This window comes from Apus apus, chromosome 3 (genome assembly GCF_020740795.1).
Source record: "Apus apus isolate bApuApu2 chromosome 3, bApuApu2.pri.cur, whole genome shotgun sequence".
NCBI classification, from domain to species: domain Eukaryota; kingdom Metazoa; phylum Chordata; class Aves; order Apodiformes; family Apodidae; genus Apus; species Apus apus.
Window position 1 is genome coordinate 18,077,662 of NC_067284.1, and position 18,938 is coordinate 18,096,599.

The 18,938-nt window shown below is 34.7% G+C and overlaps 1 protein-coding gene across 50 annotated transcripts in view; it reads right to left on the reverse strand.

Moving 5' to 3' along the window:
- The window catches only part of RIMS1 (regulating synaptic membrane exocytosis 1), a 319,116-nt gene that overhangs the window by 91,630 nt on the left and 208,548 nt on the right, over positions 1-18,938 (reverse strand). For 19 of the 50 annotated variants that reach the window (XM_051615419.1, XM_051615412.1, XM_051615441.1 and 16 more), the window contains 5 exons: positions 16,132-16,288; positions 14,052-14,177; positions 9,956-10,018; positions 6,136-6,249; positions 5,580-5,669 (listed from right to left, as the gene is read on the reverse strand). In XM_051615419.1, coding sequence (XP_051471379.1) covers positions 5,580-5,669; positions 6,136-6,249; positions 9,956-10,018; positions 14,052-14,177; positions 16,132-16,288 — 550 coding nt within the window. Of the gene's footprint in view, positions 1-82; positions 167-5,579; positions 5,670-6,135; positions 6,250-6,614; positions 6,693-9,955; positions 10,019-14,051; positions 14,178-16,131; positions 16,289-18,938 lie in introns of all 50 variants that reach the window. The other 31 variants (XM_051615452.1, XM_051615438.1, XM_051615436.1 and 28 more) reach the window with 11 other exon arrangements.

Below are 18,938 nucleotides of genomic sequence, written 5' to 3' on the forward strand. Positions count from 1 at the left end.
CATATTTTTAAATTTCAGTATACCCCTCTAAGAGTGCAAGATGCAGTAAACCACTTTTCAGCTGGGAGGAGTTGACTAGTACCTGTCATCCTCCGGAGATGCATGCTGGATATGAATCCTGGGACTAGTAGGTCGGCTCCTCTCTAGGGAGGGGGACCATCTACCCCTGTTTGCCCATTCAATAAAACAGGAAAAAAATAGGATGTTTAGTTTGTGATAAAATTAAATATACGGGATTTGGGACTGGAAAAAATACCCCAAAAAGTAATGAAAATATGTAATTTAATTATTTTTGCTAATGTTTTTCCAATTCCCAAGTATAATACTCTTATGGCTGCTTACTGTAGAAACATTACAGCTGAAACAAAGAGAATGGATTCCCAAAGATGCAGAATTTAGACTGATATAAATCTTTTACATAGTTTACCATTAAGTTTTCAAATATTCTCAAATGCCAGACAATCTAAAACCCTGTCCTTGGCAGAGAAAGTCATAATTTCAAATGAGAAGAATGTTTCAAAGATTATATCATGGTCATTTTCTGTTGACTGCTGGCTGCTATTTTGTTATGGCAATCTCTCCTAGTTGTTTGCAAGGAAAAATGTATTCTCAGAAAAAATGTAGCACTATGAATTACCAGAAAAATTCCAAGGTATAAAGTGACCTTTTTCTGGAATGCAATAAGACAGTAAAAGTAAATTAATTAGCAGCACACATTTGGGTACAAGTCCTGGGTAATTGTTTCTCATTTAAAAATATATATTGAAAGCGTGTGCAGGCAGCTTCCTGTTCTGTATTCATGCAGTACAGGCCAACAGATTATGTCATATAATTAAATTTAAGAGAAAGGACCTGAACTAGTGTCTTACATTATTTTGTTTCTTGAAAAAGAAGGTTTAATTTAGAATCCTATATACTATACTACAAGCTTGTGCTGCTTATTTTGTTGGGATGTTATGTGGCTGTAATAGAACGTGTATGTACAACATTTACAAAATCAAAAAATACTGATTAATTTACAAGCAGCAAGATGTTCACAAAAATTCTGCATTAATATAAAATATTTCACTTTCTGAGGCATTCTTCCAGTCCATTTATTAAGGAAGGGGTTTGATTTATGGAACATGCAAATAACAAAGGTTTCAAGGAGATCAGAGTTAGGTAGATCTTTCAGAAGTTTCAAGATGAAACAAGTTGTTAGTAGTTAGTTTCTTTTTCTCTTCAAAGTAAGAGTTAAAGAAAATGTTAATGCATCAATGCACTCAGTCAAAGCCCTTAATATGCTGATATCCGCTACAAATATTAAACAGCATTTGACAGAATTAACTAGGCCGTGCAATATGAGCTTTGAGAACATGCTTTCTTTCACTGAATGTTAAATGACCATGAGCCACAGTACGATGTAGACAAACATGCAAGAACCTATTCCTTTACATGGTTCAAAAGAACTGGAAACACAGTAACATTGCATACCTAAAGCAAACATTATTTTAGAAGTAAATGGAGATAAACAACATAACTGGTCAAGGCCTGCAATATAAACACTTAATATCATAACACTTAATAAAAAACCTTATTAAAATCAACAGGGAGTCAGGACAGGTCTTAACTGGAACAAGCAACAGCTCCAACTTCTCTGTTATCTATTTATGCTGAGGTAACAAGTAACTGCTTTGCATCTTGTATAGGTGGTAATGACCAGCTGATACCAAACATCCTGAAATGTTTTGATTCCTACTGCAGCAAAGCACCTCAGAACAAACCTACCACAGCTGCTGGGCGGCATTTGGCAGATGTGCTGGCCCTGTTGTACATGAACTAATCCCTGGGCCATGCTCCTGTTTCATTTCCTCAGATTCCCACTAACTGACCTCTCAGGACCAAAGCACACCAGCAGTACTGATCCGTACAACTGCTCGTTTGCTATCTGCTAATATGCTCAGTAATAGCTTGTAACACAAGAAAATCAGAAGGTAGACTAAAAGCCACTCTGTGTATTATTAAGTAAGTACCATTGGCTGCAATTCTGTATCAACCTGGGGAAGATGTTATTATGATGAGAAATCACTGCATTTAAATCTCACACCTTCTGGACTGAAGGTTGAGGGTCGAAAAAAAATTTCTCAGTTCTAAAGAAATTATATCAAATTTACAAAGAAAAAAAGCAGAAATTTGGAGACACAGTGAAAAGAAGAATTTAAAAAAAAATCATACTAAGGGAAGTAGTAGCCACAAAAACATTTTCAATGGCATTAAAGGATAATTATGGCTATATTATAAAGTAACATATGCCTTATAGATCATCACAGGAATTTTAACAAGACAATAATCTTGAGAAAAAAAAAACAAATGTCTTGGAAAAAATGGAAGGGGAAAAAAAACCCATATTTTTTAAAAAGAGAAGTCATGGTACAACTGTATAGATCTATTAGTAGGGGCTGGATATTTTTTTTTGTATTTTCGAGCATACTGTGCCAAAGAGGAATACATGAAGGATTAAGTTCTGTGTCATATCATTCCATTTACCAAAAATACCTTGTCAGGCCCCTGTCAGAGCAAGGTTAGTTTGCCAGTCAAGTTATATGGAATTTCCTTGTTCCAATGATGAAGCTTATAGCAGGAGAAAAGACATCTTTTTTCTTGTTGTTATTTTGGTTTTTTGGTTTAGTGCAACTAACGACATATATCCCAAATTCATATATGCTGCTGAAAGTATTCTTCTCCTAGCATAGGTGGGTCAACAAAATTACTTTTACTGGCAAAGCAGCATCTTGAAACCCAGTAACTCCTCCAACCACTCCAAATTACATTAATAACATTGTGTAGAGACTGAGGATCAGAACTATTTGTAACAAAACACAGACATGGAGAAATAGGGTCTGTCCTGTCTGTCGTCCCTCAGTTACACACAGCCAATGCCATTTTGTTAAAAAAACCTCAAGTGGACAATTTAAACTGTTGATCTTAAATACAAGCTAATTTATACCCTCTGAAACAAAATGTTTGTGGGGAATAAGTAGAAATAATTTTCCATAGGTGAGTGTACTCATGATCTTGTAGAAGAAAATACATATCACATTTAGAAGTCTGTATTTTGAGGGCTAGCAGTCTAAATTTTAAAATAAAGTCTATAATTCCTTTGGGGATGTGCAAATCATTAAAACAACTAACAGCCTGCAACACAGATCCCTCAAATAAAGTAATAATAAAGTGGCGCTATATAGATTTGACTTCACAAAACCATATAGTGTTTCTCTTTGCTACAAGCAGGACCAACTCTACACCTGACACCTTGTCTATTCTCTTCTTAGTCTCCAATACCGAAGCCCAGACAACCTTTTCCTTATCTTCTATTACAGTGTTTCATTATATCCGCTTTCAAAAAGAGCTTTCCTACTGTTTAACCTACCTTAATGTACTTTAAATCCTTTACTCTCATCTTGACCAGAACAGAAACAAATTGCTTTCCACATACCTTGAACTTAACTATTCTTCAAACTAAAGACTCCTCTATCATGACACTCAAATGATCACTAACCTCATGTGGAAGTGTAAGCAGATACATCGAACAGTGGAGAACTATATCTTCTAAAATTAGCTTCCCCCCAGAAAAAACCCCAAAGATTAATTTGCTGGTTTTAATACATTAAATTTAACATCTTCCTCCAAAAATTGTGCATCTACGTTGAAAGAAAAAAAAACACTCTATGTCCTTAATCCTCTGTGTGAGCCACACAGCTCTTATTATTTTTAACAAAACCCTAACAGAAAATCTGAACATAAGTTCCTAATAAAAAGCTTTTCTGCACCCCCATGAAGGATCTCAAGTCAAAAGCACCTATTTAGGACTTCTTGAAGCAAAGAAGTAAAAGTGATGGACAAATTTTCTAGATCAGGTCCATTGATGATTTGGCAAAAAAACGTGTTTACTACACATTTTAGCATTAGAGACTTTTAACTAGAGACCTTTGACATAGCCTAACCATTTTTCTTTACAATGAGCTAAGGAAAAATGCTGCAGACTTTGTGCAATGCCTATTGGACAGTAGTTGCTGGACATGAATTACAAAGAAATAACAGAACTAGTTAACATCAGTGATAGGTGTAGCTCTGAGTATAATATTTTAACTAATAGTTTACAATTGGCAGTTACTGTTTCATTGAACACTCAACTTGATGGATGGCATCTTGAGATAAAAGTAGAAAACATATCCTGCTCATGTCCGGATGTTATTACGTTAAATGGCTGCTTGCAGATTAATACAGCTGTATATCTACAGTTATTAATATGATGCTACAGTATTTTAAAAAAAAAATCTAGAGTGATATCCTGTACTTCATTCTGAGTGGCCATATTTCTCTCATACTTTTTTTAATAACCATGTATATATTAGCTATGGTTATCTTGACCTCCATCTTATAAAGGAATGAACTAGTGTAGATCCATCTGAGATCTCTCAGCAGAACTTTAGTCACTTCTCTGCAATGAGGGCACAACTTGGGAAGAGTAAAGTTTCAGTCAAGCTACAGTGGGAAGTGGGAAAGGGAAATTTCACAAAAAAGTCAGGAGAAATCTTATCTCAAAGAGAAAAGTATATTCTTACTGCCTTTCTTCACCAGTCCTCTCCCATAATAATAAAAATGATGCAACTGTTATAACCACCACACTGTGGGTTGACTGACAAAGCCACTTTGTATTATTAACTGCCACATCAGTTAAATATGAATTGTACAGAAGAAATTATAATACCAACATATTCCCACTCAATGGGAGCCTATTACTGCCTTTAGTGAAACTAAAATCTCCCTCTAAAATCTTATAGTTCTTAGCTAAAAACATAGAAGGTGATGAAAAAGGTGTGGAAAAATCCCATCTGTCAAAAAAACTAGTAGTATTTGGTTCACCTAAGATTTTAAATGAAGCGCTTATACTAAAAATTCAGAAAGCATCCATAAAATGTCTGCACAATATATGTGACACATCAATATTTAATTTAAATTGTAAACGTGGCTTCTTAAGACCTACATGAGCCTTTGTGTAATGTCACAGAGTGAAAAAATACAATGGAGTGATTTTTGCTTTGTAATTGCAAAAGTAGATGCAACAGATTAGGAAATCAATGAAGTTTGGCTATTTTGTAGGAAACGCATCACTATGAAAACTAAAATTCTGGTTTGAAATATGACGATTTTGTCATAATTTATAAATTATGTCACCGCTTTACTAGCAGTCCACAGAACAGACAAGAAACAAATGTAACAATTTTTGGCAAATGATGATGAAGATTAACAACCAAGTGAGGCTTTGTCAAAATACTTAACATGGCGATGCTATTATCAGCATACTGAGGACTTTGTGAAAAATGACATCAGCTTGAATTAAAACAAGGGAAGAAGCCAAAAGCAGTTTGCCCAACACACAATTTACATGACATACATGAATAAAGGAGCAAAAAAGTCTACAAATACCAAAGCAGACATGAATGTACAAGAATGTAAAATACTCATATGAAGAAAAACAAAACTGATAAAGATCACCAGCACAGATGACAAGAAATTTGTAAGGTTTTATTTTATACCTTTCTCGTTCTGGTGAATGCAAACTAGTATCTGGTCTCAAGCAGTTGGTACTAGCACTCCTAGCCCTGTCAAGGGAGGGCTGTAGTTCACTAGTGCCAGTGCATTGCATCCAATGGTAGAAGAGAAAGAAAAAGAAAACAAAGAAAGGAATACAATGTTAGATATTAACTCATAAAATAATGCTCTCTTTACAGAAAATGTAGCATCACAATGACTTAATTAAAGAAAATGTAAAAGAGTTGACTGGATGACAGTGCCAAGATTTGTTTAGAAGATAAAAGCAAACTAAAGACTGCTAGAATTTTTTTTTTTGCTAAAATCATTGAAATGTTTAAAACTGAGTAAGACAGACCAACACCTACTTGTAAGGAAGTGGAATGAGAAATACCAAACAATAAATATCAATCCTCATTAACAGCAGTAAATCTAAGGCCAACATAAAAGGATGTGGTACACTACTTAGCATATGAAATCACTTTACAGTGAAGCTCATTTATTCTGCAAATCCATATGAGGTACCAAACAGAAGAGGGGAATTAATCCTCAGTTTCTTACCTAACCAGTAGATCATCTCCAAATTTCGGTATTCGTGAATTAAGGCAATCATGAAGAAGTGAAATATCCTGTCTAATCACTGATTTGGTCTTAGCACATGCAGGAAGAGTTGAGCTTTGTAAATTAAAATTATTTGAACAAAATGAAAACAAATTCAACACGTAATCAAAATAATACACAGAAACAAAAGCACATAACAAAGAAAAAACATGCAACACATAGTTTTAACAGTGAAAAAAGTTCTACCTATAACAACATTGTTTGTGTTTTGTGTTTGTTGGTTTTTTTCCTTTGGTAATGTAGGGGTTATTTTAGACAGTTATATGAAGTTATTTTAGGATTATATATTTTAACTCTCAGTTATAAAAACTGTATGAAGCACTTCAATTATTTTATTTATTTATTTATTTAACAAGGTAAAAGTATTTATTTTTCAAAAAGGATCTAACTACCTCAGGAGGACTCTGAAAAATTCTTACCTGTATAGGTTCCAATGAGTACCATTTGCTAGTAAAGGCATCTTGGGTGGCAATGTTTTATAGTGCCTAACAGAACTTCTTGAATGTAGTGGAACAGAAAAGAAAAAAGAACAACACAAAAACATGCCAGAAATAAAAACAGGTAAAAGAAAGGCAAGACCAACCAGAACGTAAAATAAATGCATAATATTCTACTATATGTAACAGCTCTAATGAGTAGATTTCTCAGCATATGTTTTTCTCAGCTCAGCTGCTGTGACAGCTGTCTGGGGGACAAGTTCTTGTATTTACACTTTTGTTAACACAGTCCATGAACTCATGACAATACTAGCACAGCTCAGATTATTTTCTTGTAATGACAGTAATCTAAATTCCCCTTTTTAGAGATTTGAAATTAAAATATACAAGCTGATGTAAAGGACTAGGTTGTTATTAAAATTGCTGTTTATTTTTCTCAGTAATGCCTTTTTAGATCTACAGGGACTTCAACCTTTTCATAAGCTAAGCCTGAAAAGCTTGATATATATACAGATATATAGTATCACAAATTCAATTATAGATGCATCAACATCTGACATTTTTGAATGTGGAAGTCTTTTTGAAGTGGGGTATAAGCTTCAAAATCTAATAGTGTTATTAATAATATGCCAATTAAGAAAAAGTAGGAGGTCTACTGTATCAGCCAGCACAGCACAACTACAAGATGCTATAGGACAACTGTCTAATATCATCGCTTACAGTACATGAGATTTTAGAACAGGAGATGTTTGCTTTATCATCTAACTCTACCCAATGAACAAGTGAGACATTTAAAGGCAGACAATGGCTGCCAAAGGGGAATCACAACCATTTAATGGTTAAAGGCTAATAACCATGTTCTAACAATCTTTCACATGCCCTACCAGGACACAGGTGTGGTGCTATTAGCAGAAGAACCAGCAGCATCAAGGATTTTGCAGCTTCAAGAACAGTCTGTCCCAAAAGGACATTGTGATTCCTGTTAAGGCTTGGACCTAGGCACAGCAGATCAACACTACAAACCTCTCTGGGCCACAGAGAGATAAGACAACTCTCTATCTCAAAACCCTAGTGTTTGTAAAATCTTGAAGGAGTTAACAGAGGAGCTTTGACCCTACTTGTACAAGTTTAGCTGTCATCACCGTTGACATCTCTACCAGAGGTCACTGTGATATTGCAAAGTTGGAATAAAGAAATAGTTGTCCATGAAGTTAATCCTGGCATACTAGTAGATATTGCCAATCAAAGTGGGTGTGACCTCAGACATGGAATGGAGCAACCCATGTTCTACAGCACAGGTACACATGTCCTTCCACTGTTTCTGCTGCTACTCAATGACTGCACACAGACAGAGAGGTCAGACAGCTAGGACTAGTATTATTCTTAACTGGTGTATTTAACTAACCATGTATCTTAACTTTGCAGCTTTGGATACTTCATAATAATATTTCTTTCATTTAAGATGAACCCCATAGCATTTCTTTCCCATTTTATGCTGGAGCTGTCTTGACAATTAATTTAAAAATATTCAGCAAGCTGTCTAGAAAAACAGGATAAAGCCTTCTAACATTTCTAACATGAATAAATGCAAGGTCACTCCAAGTTAGAAAGGACAAAAGATGGCAACCAATAAGCAGACCAAGTTTTTCTTGAAAGGGTTTTTGAGACTTTTGAGTCCAGGATGGATATTGGCAATTTTCTGGGTATTATTCAAACTTAGACTAGGCTTTATAAGCCTCAGAGCTAAACTGAAAAATCAGTCTTTTGTCTTCTATTGCCCTCATATTCACCTTCAATAAATTATTACAAGTACCATTCTGTCTTACAGCATACTATTACTGTTATTTTAAAGGGGTTAATTTCTTACTTTTCTTGATAATAAAAAAAATAACAGCATTAATAAAAATTAGGAAAAAGGCAATAAAAGGCTGTACTCTCTGAATTCTGTGTAGCTTTTACATAACTCTACTGCTGTCCATGCACAATTTTTAGCTATTTAGCTGTCCAGAATGGTTAGTAGGTTTGGTAAAACTACTGGAAATCTATAGTGACCAGGCAAAGTGCATCAAAAGTTCACAATACAACACTTAGTGAAATGAGAATCTAAACACTGTCATTGAAGAAGTCTAATAAAATTATAATCTTTAAGATGGAAAGGAACAAGGACAGGGCTGAGGGCAAGAAGGAGATGAAGCTATAGAAGATACAGCAGAAAGAGAAAGGCCACAGGAAGGAGGCAGGAAAAACTGCTATTACATTACAATAAATGGACATAAAGTAACAGGGAAGGAAATAAATTACTAACCTTTAAAACCTAAAATGTTGAGGAAAAAGCTTTTTAAGATGAAGAATGAAACTCCTACTGGTAATAAAATTTAAATTTTAATTTAACAGCTTTACTGTTGCACAGAGTTTTTGAAAGTTTTTGTATTTATTGTTTTAGCTTTATACGATCATGTCTTTTAACAGAATCTCATCACAGCATCTTGAAAGTAGTTCAAAGGTTAACTACTTCAACTTATATTATAATGATTCAATACTTCAACTTGTATTATAATGATTCTAAAAGGAAGGTTTTCTACACAATCTGACATGTATTTTTTACAAGGTTAACAGACATGATGAAAAAATAAAGGGAGGGGGAGGAGGGTAGAATTAGATTTGCTAGATAAAGATATTTCAGTCCACTTTAGTTTCACAACATTGGGAAATTTCAACACAGGGAGCTCCAAGCTTTGGAACAAGAAATTAATGAAGACTGAAGATAAGTCCAATCTACAAAGTTTATGCCTGGATCTAATTCATAGCACAATTTGTGCACATAAAATCAAGTAATATGAGACACGTCAAATCTGGGGTTCCCAGTGAGCCCTCATTAATTATTGTTCTTTCTCTACAGGTGACCAAAATCAGTATGAGATTGTCACAAGTAAAGATTGTTGGCTTGTGCATGGCTGTGATATAGAAATACAAACAAAAGAAAATACAATAACAACAAAAAAGGGATGTTTGAAATTAAAAGAACACTGTCATGCATTGGGAGATCAGGACTCTGTGACTAGACAGAATATCTACCACAAAAAACAACTGCCAAATCAGAATTTCTTCACCTGCTTTAATCTCTACTACTGAAGTTCACAAACATATATGCACATCTCAGTACGAATTCAAACGAACAGAAAAGAACAAGTGACACCTCGGTCACAACGTACTAGGAAGATCTTTACTTACAGAGAATAAATACAGCTATGGAAAAAAGTTGGGCAGACAAAGTATAGACAACTAACCAGATGCGTTCCTGGTTACCGAATTGCTGTAGTTACCTGATGGTATGTAGGCACTCTGCACTTCTTCCTCGTTTTGCTCTGGGCAGCATAAGAAGCTCACTGCACAGACAGGATGGGTGGTGAGTGAAACAGATATAATCATGAAGCATTAGATGACATGGGTTATGCCAATGATATGCAAATGAAAACAAAAGAAACAAGAAGCATCCACCCAGATAGATGGTTTCATTATGTTCAAACCCAGACTGCACTTCTCAAAGAATATGAGCCTTTGATAACTACATTTTCAACAAATTCCTTTTAGCATGGCACCTAATTTTGTAGGGTTTCTCCTTTTAAAAGACGTACTGTTTCAGAGCTCTTCATGACAAAAGCAATCCACAAAACAGCTATATTTCTCTAATAATCTCCTTTCTCATTAACTAATTAATGAAGAAATACTTTAGGAAAAAAAAAAAAAGTTGGTTTGGGATTTCTTTTTTCCCCTTTCTAAGCCACAAAAACATAGAAGTAAAAGCAAGGAGGGTTTGCTACTAATTTACTGCAGATCAGATGCAGATCAGTTTATCAGAAGAGTAACTAGTCACCCTTCTGGGAAAAAAACAAAAATATGTGTTCAATGGAAATATTACTGTTGGACAAATATAAATTCTGACTCATAGCTCTTGACAGTATTTTGTAATGCAATACTAAAGGAATTAAAATATTGCTAGTCAGCCATCAGATTTTTCTTATTGTTTCCAATTAAGAAAATCAGCTGTCAATTTTATTTTTAATTTACTGTAACCATACACAATACAGAGCAAGATGGTAAAATAAACACATATTTATGCCTATGGTAAATATGACCATGATATGAAATATCCCTTGAACTAATCTTGTAGTTTTATGCCCTTCAACACAATTGGAAAGATCAAGCTCTAAACCTCCTTATTATCATAAATATGAAATTAAAGCTAAGCTACATGGAAACATGTTATTTAAAAAAAACAAGGAATCATATGAAGTACTATGGTGACAAAGAGAGAAAACATTACAAAATAGATAAGGCAGCAGTAGTTCAATGTGTTTTGTGCTTCATACCATTATAAAATAACCAATTTAATTGATGTAGTAGAGAAAATACCTACAATTCTAAATTAGGCAGCTCGAAACAACAGCTTGTGAGTGACGTGTGAGATTTAAGTTTGCATCTGGAACCACTAGCCTGATTTTGATGCAACAAAATGTATTATAATGAATTCATTATCATGAAATTCATTATAATGAACTCAATTGGGTTTTTGTTGGGTCTTTCTTAAGCAAGACTTCCATTCATAAGCTCAGAGGACTGACAAAATTTATATGCAGGTTTCCAAATTACAAATAAACATGTATTCTAAGGAAAAAAGTTATCACTTTCTTAAGAGTGGCAAAGTAGATGCAAAGTCCACACCAAATCATAAGCTTCTTAATATTTACTCAACCTGTGCTGAGCCAAAGAGCATCTATTATAATTGCCCCAAGGCAAAAAGTAATATGAAACGAAAAACAAAAAACAAAAAACAAAGCAAAAGAATCCATCACAGTAACCTACCAATAATATAAGAAGATATCCACAGTTCCATAACAAATTAAGATTGGTTTGGAGATATTTAAAATAAATATCAGTATTACAAAATAAGTGCTTTCTACTCACATTAACAGATTTTATTTAGGAATAAAAGAAACACTAAAAAAAAATTTAAGGGTCATGCCCTTGAAACTTGGATTATGATTCTAAATTCAGAGAAAATATCTTGCTTAGCCAGATTTCCTAATAAAAAGGTTTTCCTAACATATTTATACATCCATACACACGTGTGTATATATGTATATAAATATATATAAAAAAGGTAAAGTGAACAAATTAGTTCCACTGGAAATTTATCACACCAGATGCTTTAGCAAGACGACTATAATAACTATTTTTACAAAGATCTATTCAGAATTTTCCCTATTGCTTTGGGTCCAATAACAGATTTTTGAGAGAATTATTAAAAGTAATTAGCAACTGCAATTTCTGCCATGTAACTATTGGGTAATTACTAATCTTTTAAACCAAGTTTAAGTCAGGCATCTACGTGCACTTTTACAATGAAGGATTCAGTAAATGAACAACACATAATACTTATACCACTATTGATTCAAATACCTAATGCTGAATGATTTTTTTAAAAAATCCTTGGATGTGAAGAGAATCATCTTCAAAAAAAGCTGGTTTTGATCTTCCCTATGATGCTGCTCTTACATACTAAAAGACAGTGAATCCTGCAAGAGTTAAACAGCCTCCACAACTGAATAAATCTGGGGGAAAGATTAAAAGGAAAATGGGGAAAAAGGAGACCAGTGCAGACAAGGCTCAAGGAGACTAAGTACATGGGCCCATCTTTAAATCCTGCAAATAGGCCATGTGCATCCTTCACATCTGATCTTTAAACTTCTGCAACATGTTTTCTGACATTGAAAATAACTGAAGGTTGTGTCTAACTCCTAAGAACAAATGCAGCAGCAAATTGCTGCTGTGGCTCTGGTCTGATGGCTCATCTCCAAGACAGCCTCAATGCAAGCCCTGCTCTCCAGGAATAATCCATGCATATATCATCATTTATACCATGATTTGAGTCTTTACTGCAAAAAAAAAAAATGTCTAGACAATTATCTGTCTAGATTTATTATTACTGACAAAAGCTACTTTTTTATGTCTCTTCCTCTTCAGATCTGCTAAAAAAGAAATCTTTTCAACAAATATCTTCAGGAATCTTTTAAATATATCACTACCTATAATAAATAATAACACAAAACATTTGCAACAAATGGAAATTACTTGAATTACCCTAACTATAAAACTGCCTAATACTATTAAAAAGCATTTCAATTCACCTCTGAAATAAGTTCAGTACAACAATTCAACTTAGACAATTCTGTACATACTTGCCTACAAAGCTGAATTTTAAAATATTCCAAGTAACTCATTAATTCCTATATGTATGTTACCACACTAAAAAAAGCAAAACAGACAAGTTCACATACAAAACTGAGCTAGTTTAACTGCAAATATCATCTGTTATTCAATTGCTATGTTGCTTCAAAACTGGACAAAGAGTTCCAGAGATTTTTATGGTTTATTCTTCACACGTTTTCACATCACTATGAAAGGTATGTTCTGTATGGAATTTACTTTGGAAAGGTTTTGTCATGCTTACTCATAAAAAATAGTATCTTACTGAAAAAAGTAATCCAAAGACACTACTAAGACAATTCATCTTATATGAAGGGGAAAAGTTTGCCATTACTGTTTGGCTATATAGGGTTTTTTTATGTAAACAATGCTAAACCATTGGTAATTTATGTGACTGTCATCATTATGCTTCCAAAATACCAAACTGAATTACCTTTTTAAACTTTTTTTCAGGTATATACTACACAGAAATACTCATTTTCTTCCATTTTATTAGAATATATTCTTAGATATCTAAAAATCATGCCTACTAGGAGAGACCAAGCATTCTGTGAGGAGTGTAGCCACTGCATGTATTCCAGGGAGAGATGTGTATGTCACACACAGACTGGAGATTTTTGCTAACTACAAGCACAGCAGTTATCCTTACTATGCTTGGGTACTGTACCAAGTTGTTCAGAATATTACATAAGATGTAATAAGATGCTGTGAGATGTCCAAAATCTGTAAGAATAGGAATGCAATCACAGCATATGCAATTCCTAACTAGTAGGGACTGATGTCTGGTATTTTGCTGACTACTGTAACAGATAAATTCTGAGTTAAAAGAATTGCGAGGACATACATGTAGATTTATGGTTTTCTAGCAAAAATGTCTGGGCATCATTCATGAAACAAAGAGCAGAATACTTGAGGACAAAAACCTAAGAACCGCTGGTCTATATACCTGCTATTATTGTCAATCCAGAGCACAGTTTTACCAAAACAAGAGGCCTAGATAATTTAACCATGGCACTGGATTTTTCGGTCAGGATTATTTCTCTCCCTTCCCCATTACTTTCAGTCATGTTTCTACTGAATACTTGAAAATTGGGCAAGCCAACAAAGACATATCTAAACTTGTTTCCAAGTTGTTTCAGACTGACGATGTACCTTTCTTGATCAGACAAATACTGACTATCCACATCTCTGGATCTGTAATCAACTGGAGTTCTGGAGGCATCATGGTGTCTAGTTGGAGAACGTGATCTTCTCATTTGATGAATTTCATCTAAACTCCTGGAAAGGCAGAAATACGTATGATAATCTTGTTTCCTCAAAAACACAGCTTAATGCATCACAGTACAAGTTGGTTAAAGGAAGCTGTTAATAAGTAAATCGTTACTATATGATTTCTAAAAACATATTGGTTCCTAAGATTAAAAAAAAAATACCTCGAAGTATAGAAAGCAGCCATTTCTACCATATTTAGAAGTACATGCCTGTTTCTTGTACACTGATGGATCCAGAAATGGCATTTTCAAAGCCTGTCCTTAAATAATCACTGAAATAACACAAGAACTGATCATACCTCACATAAAATAACTTTTATGCATTTGTAGATTCATAGTCAGATTTCTGAAGGGCTGATTTGGGGCTGTCAACTTTTTGCAGTTGTTTCCAAATATTCTTTAAGAAATTCTGGGATAGGATATGTGAACATGAAGTAGAATTTATCAATCTTGGTTTTAAGTGTTATACAGAAAGATTTTTTATAAATTCAGGTAGGTTCTGACATCCATGTCAGTAATTTTAAAGCTCTCTTCATGTGGAAAAGAACAAGAAAAGAAGCTACTGCTTGAAGGGAAGTTCCTTTCTTTAGCTTAATAATTGTCATTGTAACAAGACACATTAGCTTTTCAAAGTTAAAAAACAAAGATGGGTGAATTGACAATGAAAAATTTAATTTGTGCGCTGTGCTTGTAGATAGAAATACATTGAGACAAACAATGCAGAAGCAGAATGAGGAGCTCTCATTCTCTCTACTATAAAAAAAATTAGTGTTTGTTTTATGTACACCCATCCTCTTTATCTTTTAAGGATGCTTTACTGAAAAATGCAACAGCAAGTAAAACAGTAGGACCATGGGTAGTGAAACACTTTCATTTGTCAAGAGCTGTTGTAACAGATGCGTGTAGGGATTTAAGAAGCACACTAAATTTCAATGCATAAGAACACCATATATGGCACAGAGGATGGAAAGGCAGAAAAGCAAGAGTATCAGGATTCTCAACTGGGAGAAGAAGCTGGTTTTTACCAGAATATTGCATCACTTTGAAACATCAGATTTCTCCTATTAAATGACCAGTAATGGAACTCAAAAAAAAAACCAACACAGAAATGATGGATAAGGACAGTACTGCAGCAAAGAATTTTGTACACAAAATTCATCTAAGAACGGTGTATTTTCAGAAAACAATCACAGCTAGTGGGCAATGATATTGCTAATCCAATACTTCTAGCTTTTGAGATAATTAAAGAACAAAGCTTCCTAGAAATTGGAGGAAATGAAAGCTGGTAAAAACTGGCAGATTTTTAGGGTTCCATGAGAGGCTGCCACAAAAGCTTATTGCCTTGCACAATAAAATAAGCAAAATTAAGTTGGCCAAGTTTTGTGTTTAAACAGTCTGCATGGCATTATTCAAAAAAAGCAAAAAGCACACAAATTAAAAGCTAATAAAGCACTCTGCTATCAATAGGCTGTCTATTAAAAGCAGTAAATGCAGAAAATAGAGGGTTATAAATCACTGATTCTGTTTTGGTTTTTTTCTTCCATTAAAAGTGTCACATTATAAATACAATTGGTAATTTCAGCTTGCTGTTAATTCAAAATTATTCATAGTTATTACACAATTTTTACATGCTACTATTTATTATCCTACACTTAAGTGGCTTCGTAAAAGATTCAGCCACTGACTGAAAACATATTTTCATATCTACATATTAGTTATGGTACACAGATGATGAATCACAGCAAAATTACCAGTAATAAGATGTAAGTTTTAAAAAGTTATGATTAATCTCATGGGTGTGCTTGAATGATTAATAAAAGCACACATCAAGTTAAATACTACATTATTAAATGGAGATACAAAAAGTTTTGAAATTGTGAAAAATTGCTGGACAAAAGTTAGTAGCGACAGACTATATGAACTTGAAACCACACAGTGTTTTACCATCTTGTGTTGCCTACCTCTGTAATGGCACATTTGGTAAACGTGAACGGGTCCTGCCCTGATCGTCGCCGCGGTGAGGAGATACAGATCGTGACCGATGATGTGTTGTTCTTTGCTGTTCTGGCACAGTTAGCGTTGTGGATTTGCCTTCTCTAGTACTAGACCTATAACCTACTGGCAACAGGGCAACAAAAGGAAATTAGAGAAAAAAAAAAGACTGGGTTTGGAAAGAAATCAGATGGCTAGTCCTTCCAGAAACACACATCTAAACATTTACACATCTTTACAGTCATTATTCAACTGTTGTACATCCTGACCTACCATGCAGCCAGGATAAATTACAAGCATTACCTTTAAATGTCTACATGTACAAGAGACAGAGAATCTGAGATGATTTTCATACTGGAAGATGTGGAGGACTACAGGAGTTATCTGATTCGGGGAAGAGTACTCACAGTAAGTTGTGCTTCCAAATTGTCATATTTGAAAGAAATCCAAGCAGTGTAGGTTCACCTCACCCAACACATGGAGAAGGTGTGCATGTGTACAGCAGTACAGACTCATCCATGACTTTCTCATACATAAAGCAACCTTCTGACTCTAATTTAAGTTAAATACAAATATATTCTCCACTGAACTTGGTCAAAGTCACCTACTTTCAAAAATTATAGGCATTCAGGGTATACTGCATAGAAAATTGGGTGTTGCATACTTTGCAGAATATTTTTTCTGAATACTATGAAGAAGTTGCAGTTTCTCGTAGTTCATTCTTACACAGTGTTTTTTAAAAAATCAGCAGAATGTTAGTACATTTTATAGCACTGATATTCCTATGTTGTCTTCCATGTAGCACATTATTTGTCTTGATACACACTTTGAATCCCACCCTAAGACAGACAATGAAGCTCAACAAGATGGAACATCTTTCAAAAGGTGCCTTGTTATTTTTCAGAAAGCACCTAAGGAGATTTGCTCAGACTTCAGTTGCTCAATTCTAGACATTTAAATTAAATTTAAAAAATCCCTGGACAGACAATCCCTTAGTAATAGAAGAGATAATGCCTTGAGTTATCCCTTAATGACTTCAGAAATTATTGTTTAGATTCCAAAATAATATTTTTGCTGCTTCTCTGAATTCATTGAATATTAAGTTCTTATAATGTACTATCTTGTTCAGCTAAAAATGCAGTCTGTATCAGCAATCTTCTTTCCATGCAGAACAACAGTAATTTAGTCATTCAGTTGTCAATTGGATACCTTAAATAAGTTGCACTTTTTAAGGATCTTGTTATAGAGTTTCAAGTTCGGGTTTTTTTTCATATTTTGTATTATTTGTATAATCAAGCTCTCTGATCTTCTACTAAATGATTATAGCCCTCTTAAAAGTGTGGCACATATACAGAGTCTGGGTTGGGGCAATCCAAGCACAAATACAAGCTGGGCAGAAAAATGATTGAGAAAAGTCCTGAGGAAAAGAACTTGGGTTTGTTGGTTGACGAGAAGCCCTACAAGAACTGGCAAGGTGTGCCTGCAGCCCAGAAAGCCAACTGTGTCCTGGGTTGCATCAAAAGAAGCATGGCTAGCAGGTTGAGGGAGGTCATTGCCTCCCTTTCCTCTACTCTGGTGACACCTCACCTGCAATACTGTGGCTAGTTCTGGAGTCCCCAACATAAGAACAACATAGAGCTAATTACAGATGAGGGCCACAAAGGGATCAGAGGGCTGAAGCACCTCTCCTATGAAGATAAACTGAGAGAGTTGGGGTTGTTCAGTCTGGAGAAGACTCCAGGGAGACCTTATAGCAGTCTTCCAGTACCTGAAGGGGCCTACAGGAAAGATGGGGAGCAGCTTTTTACCAGGGCATTTAGTGAAAGGACAAAGGGTAACAGTTTTAGCTGAAAGAGGGTGTATTTGGATTAGATATTAGGAAGAAATTCTTTCTTGTGAGTGTGTTGAGAGACTGGAACAGGTTGCCCAGGGAAGTTGTCCCCTCCATGGAAATGTTCAAGGCCAGGCTGGATGGGGCTGTGAGCAACCTGATCAAATAGAAGGTGTCCCTGCCCATGGTAGGGGGGTTGGAACTAGATGATCCTTAAGGTTCCCTCTAACCCAAACTATTCCATGATTCTATGTTTCTAATACAGTTTCGTATGTAAAATGTGACATTACTCAAGTATGGGGAGTTTAGGGGCTATCATGTGAAAACCAGAGAAGGACATATAGAAAAAACTTTCGGGAGACCTCACTAGCAGCTACATAAACAGCAAATGCTTGTCACTTATTGGCCATTTTTAATATCAATGGTGTACTGAGTATAGACTGCAAAATAGATCAGTAAAAGTTGATGTCACGCATGAAACTATCTACTAAGATTTATCAACCTTTTAACAAAGCAGGACTCCAACATTTGAAGGTTTTGATGCACTGTGATGCCAGAGTACTTTAATTGCTGTCAAAGTGTTTCAGAGTTGTATAATAAAAATAGAAATAAATACAAGGTCCTCATCTCAGGACAAGGACTGAGTGCAAATTTTGAGGCAAAACCAGGGACTCCCTCAGATTTCAGCATAGATTCCCTCATCTCATGTACTAAAGTTGCTGCAGAAAATGTCTGATTTTTTGGTCAGAACAAGAAAAAAGACAACACCTATTGTCACAGGTGTTGTCACAACAAAAGCTGTATGTGTTCCCTTTCCCAAAATAATTAAGTCTAAGCTGTATGTTTTAAAAGATTCATTTTCCAAACAACGTTTTCTTAGATTAAATCCTGTCATCTCTATCAGAAGGAACACTAGTTTACATTTTTTCAACACTAAAATCAAAG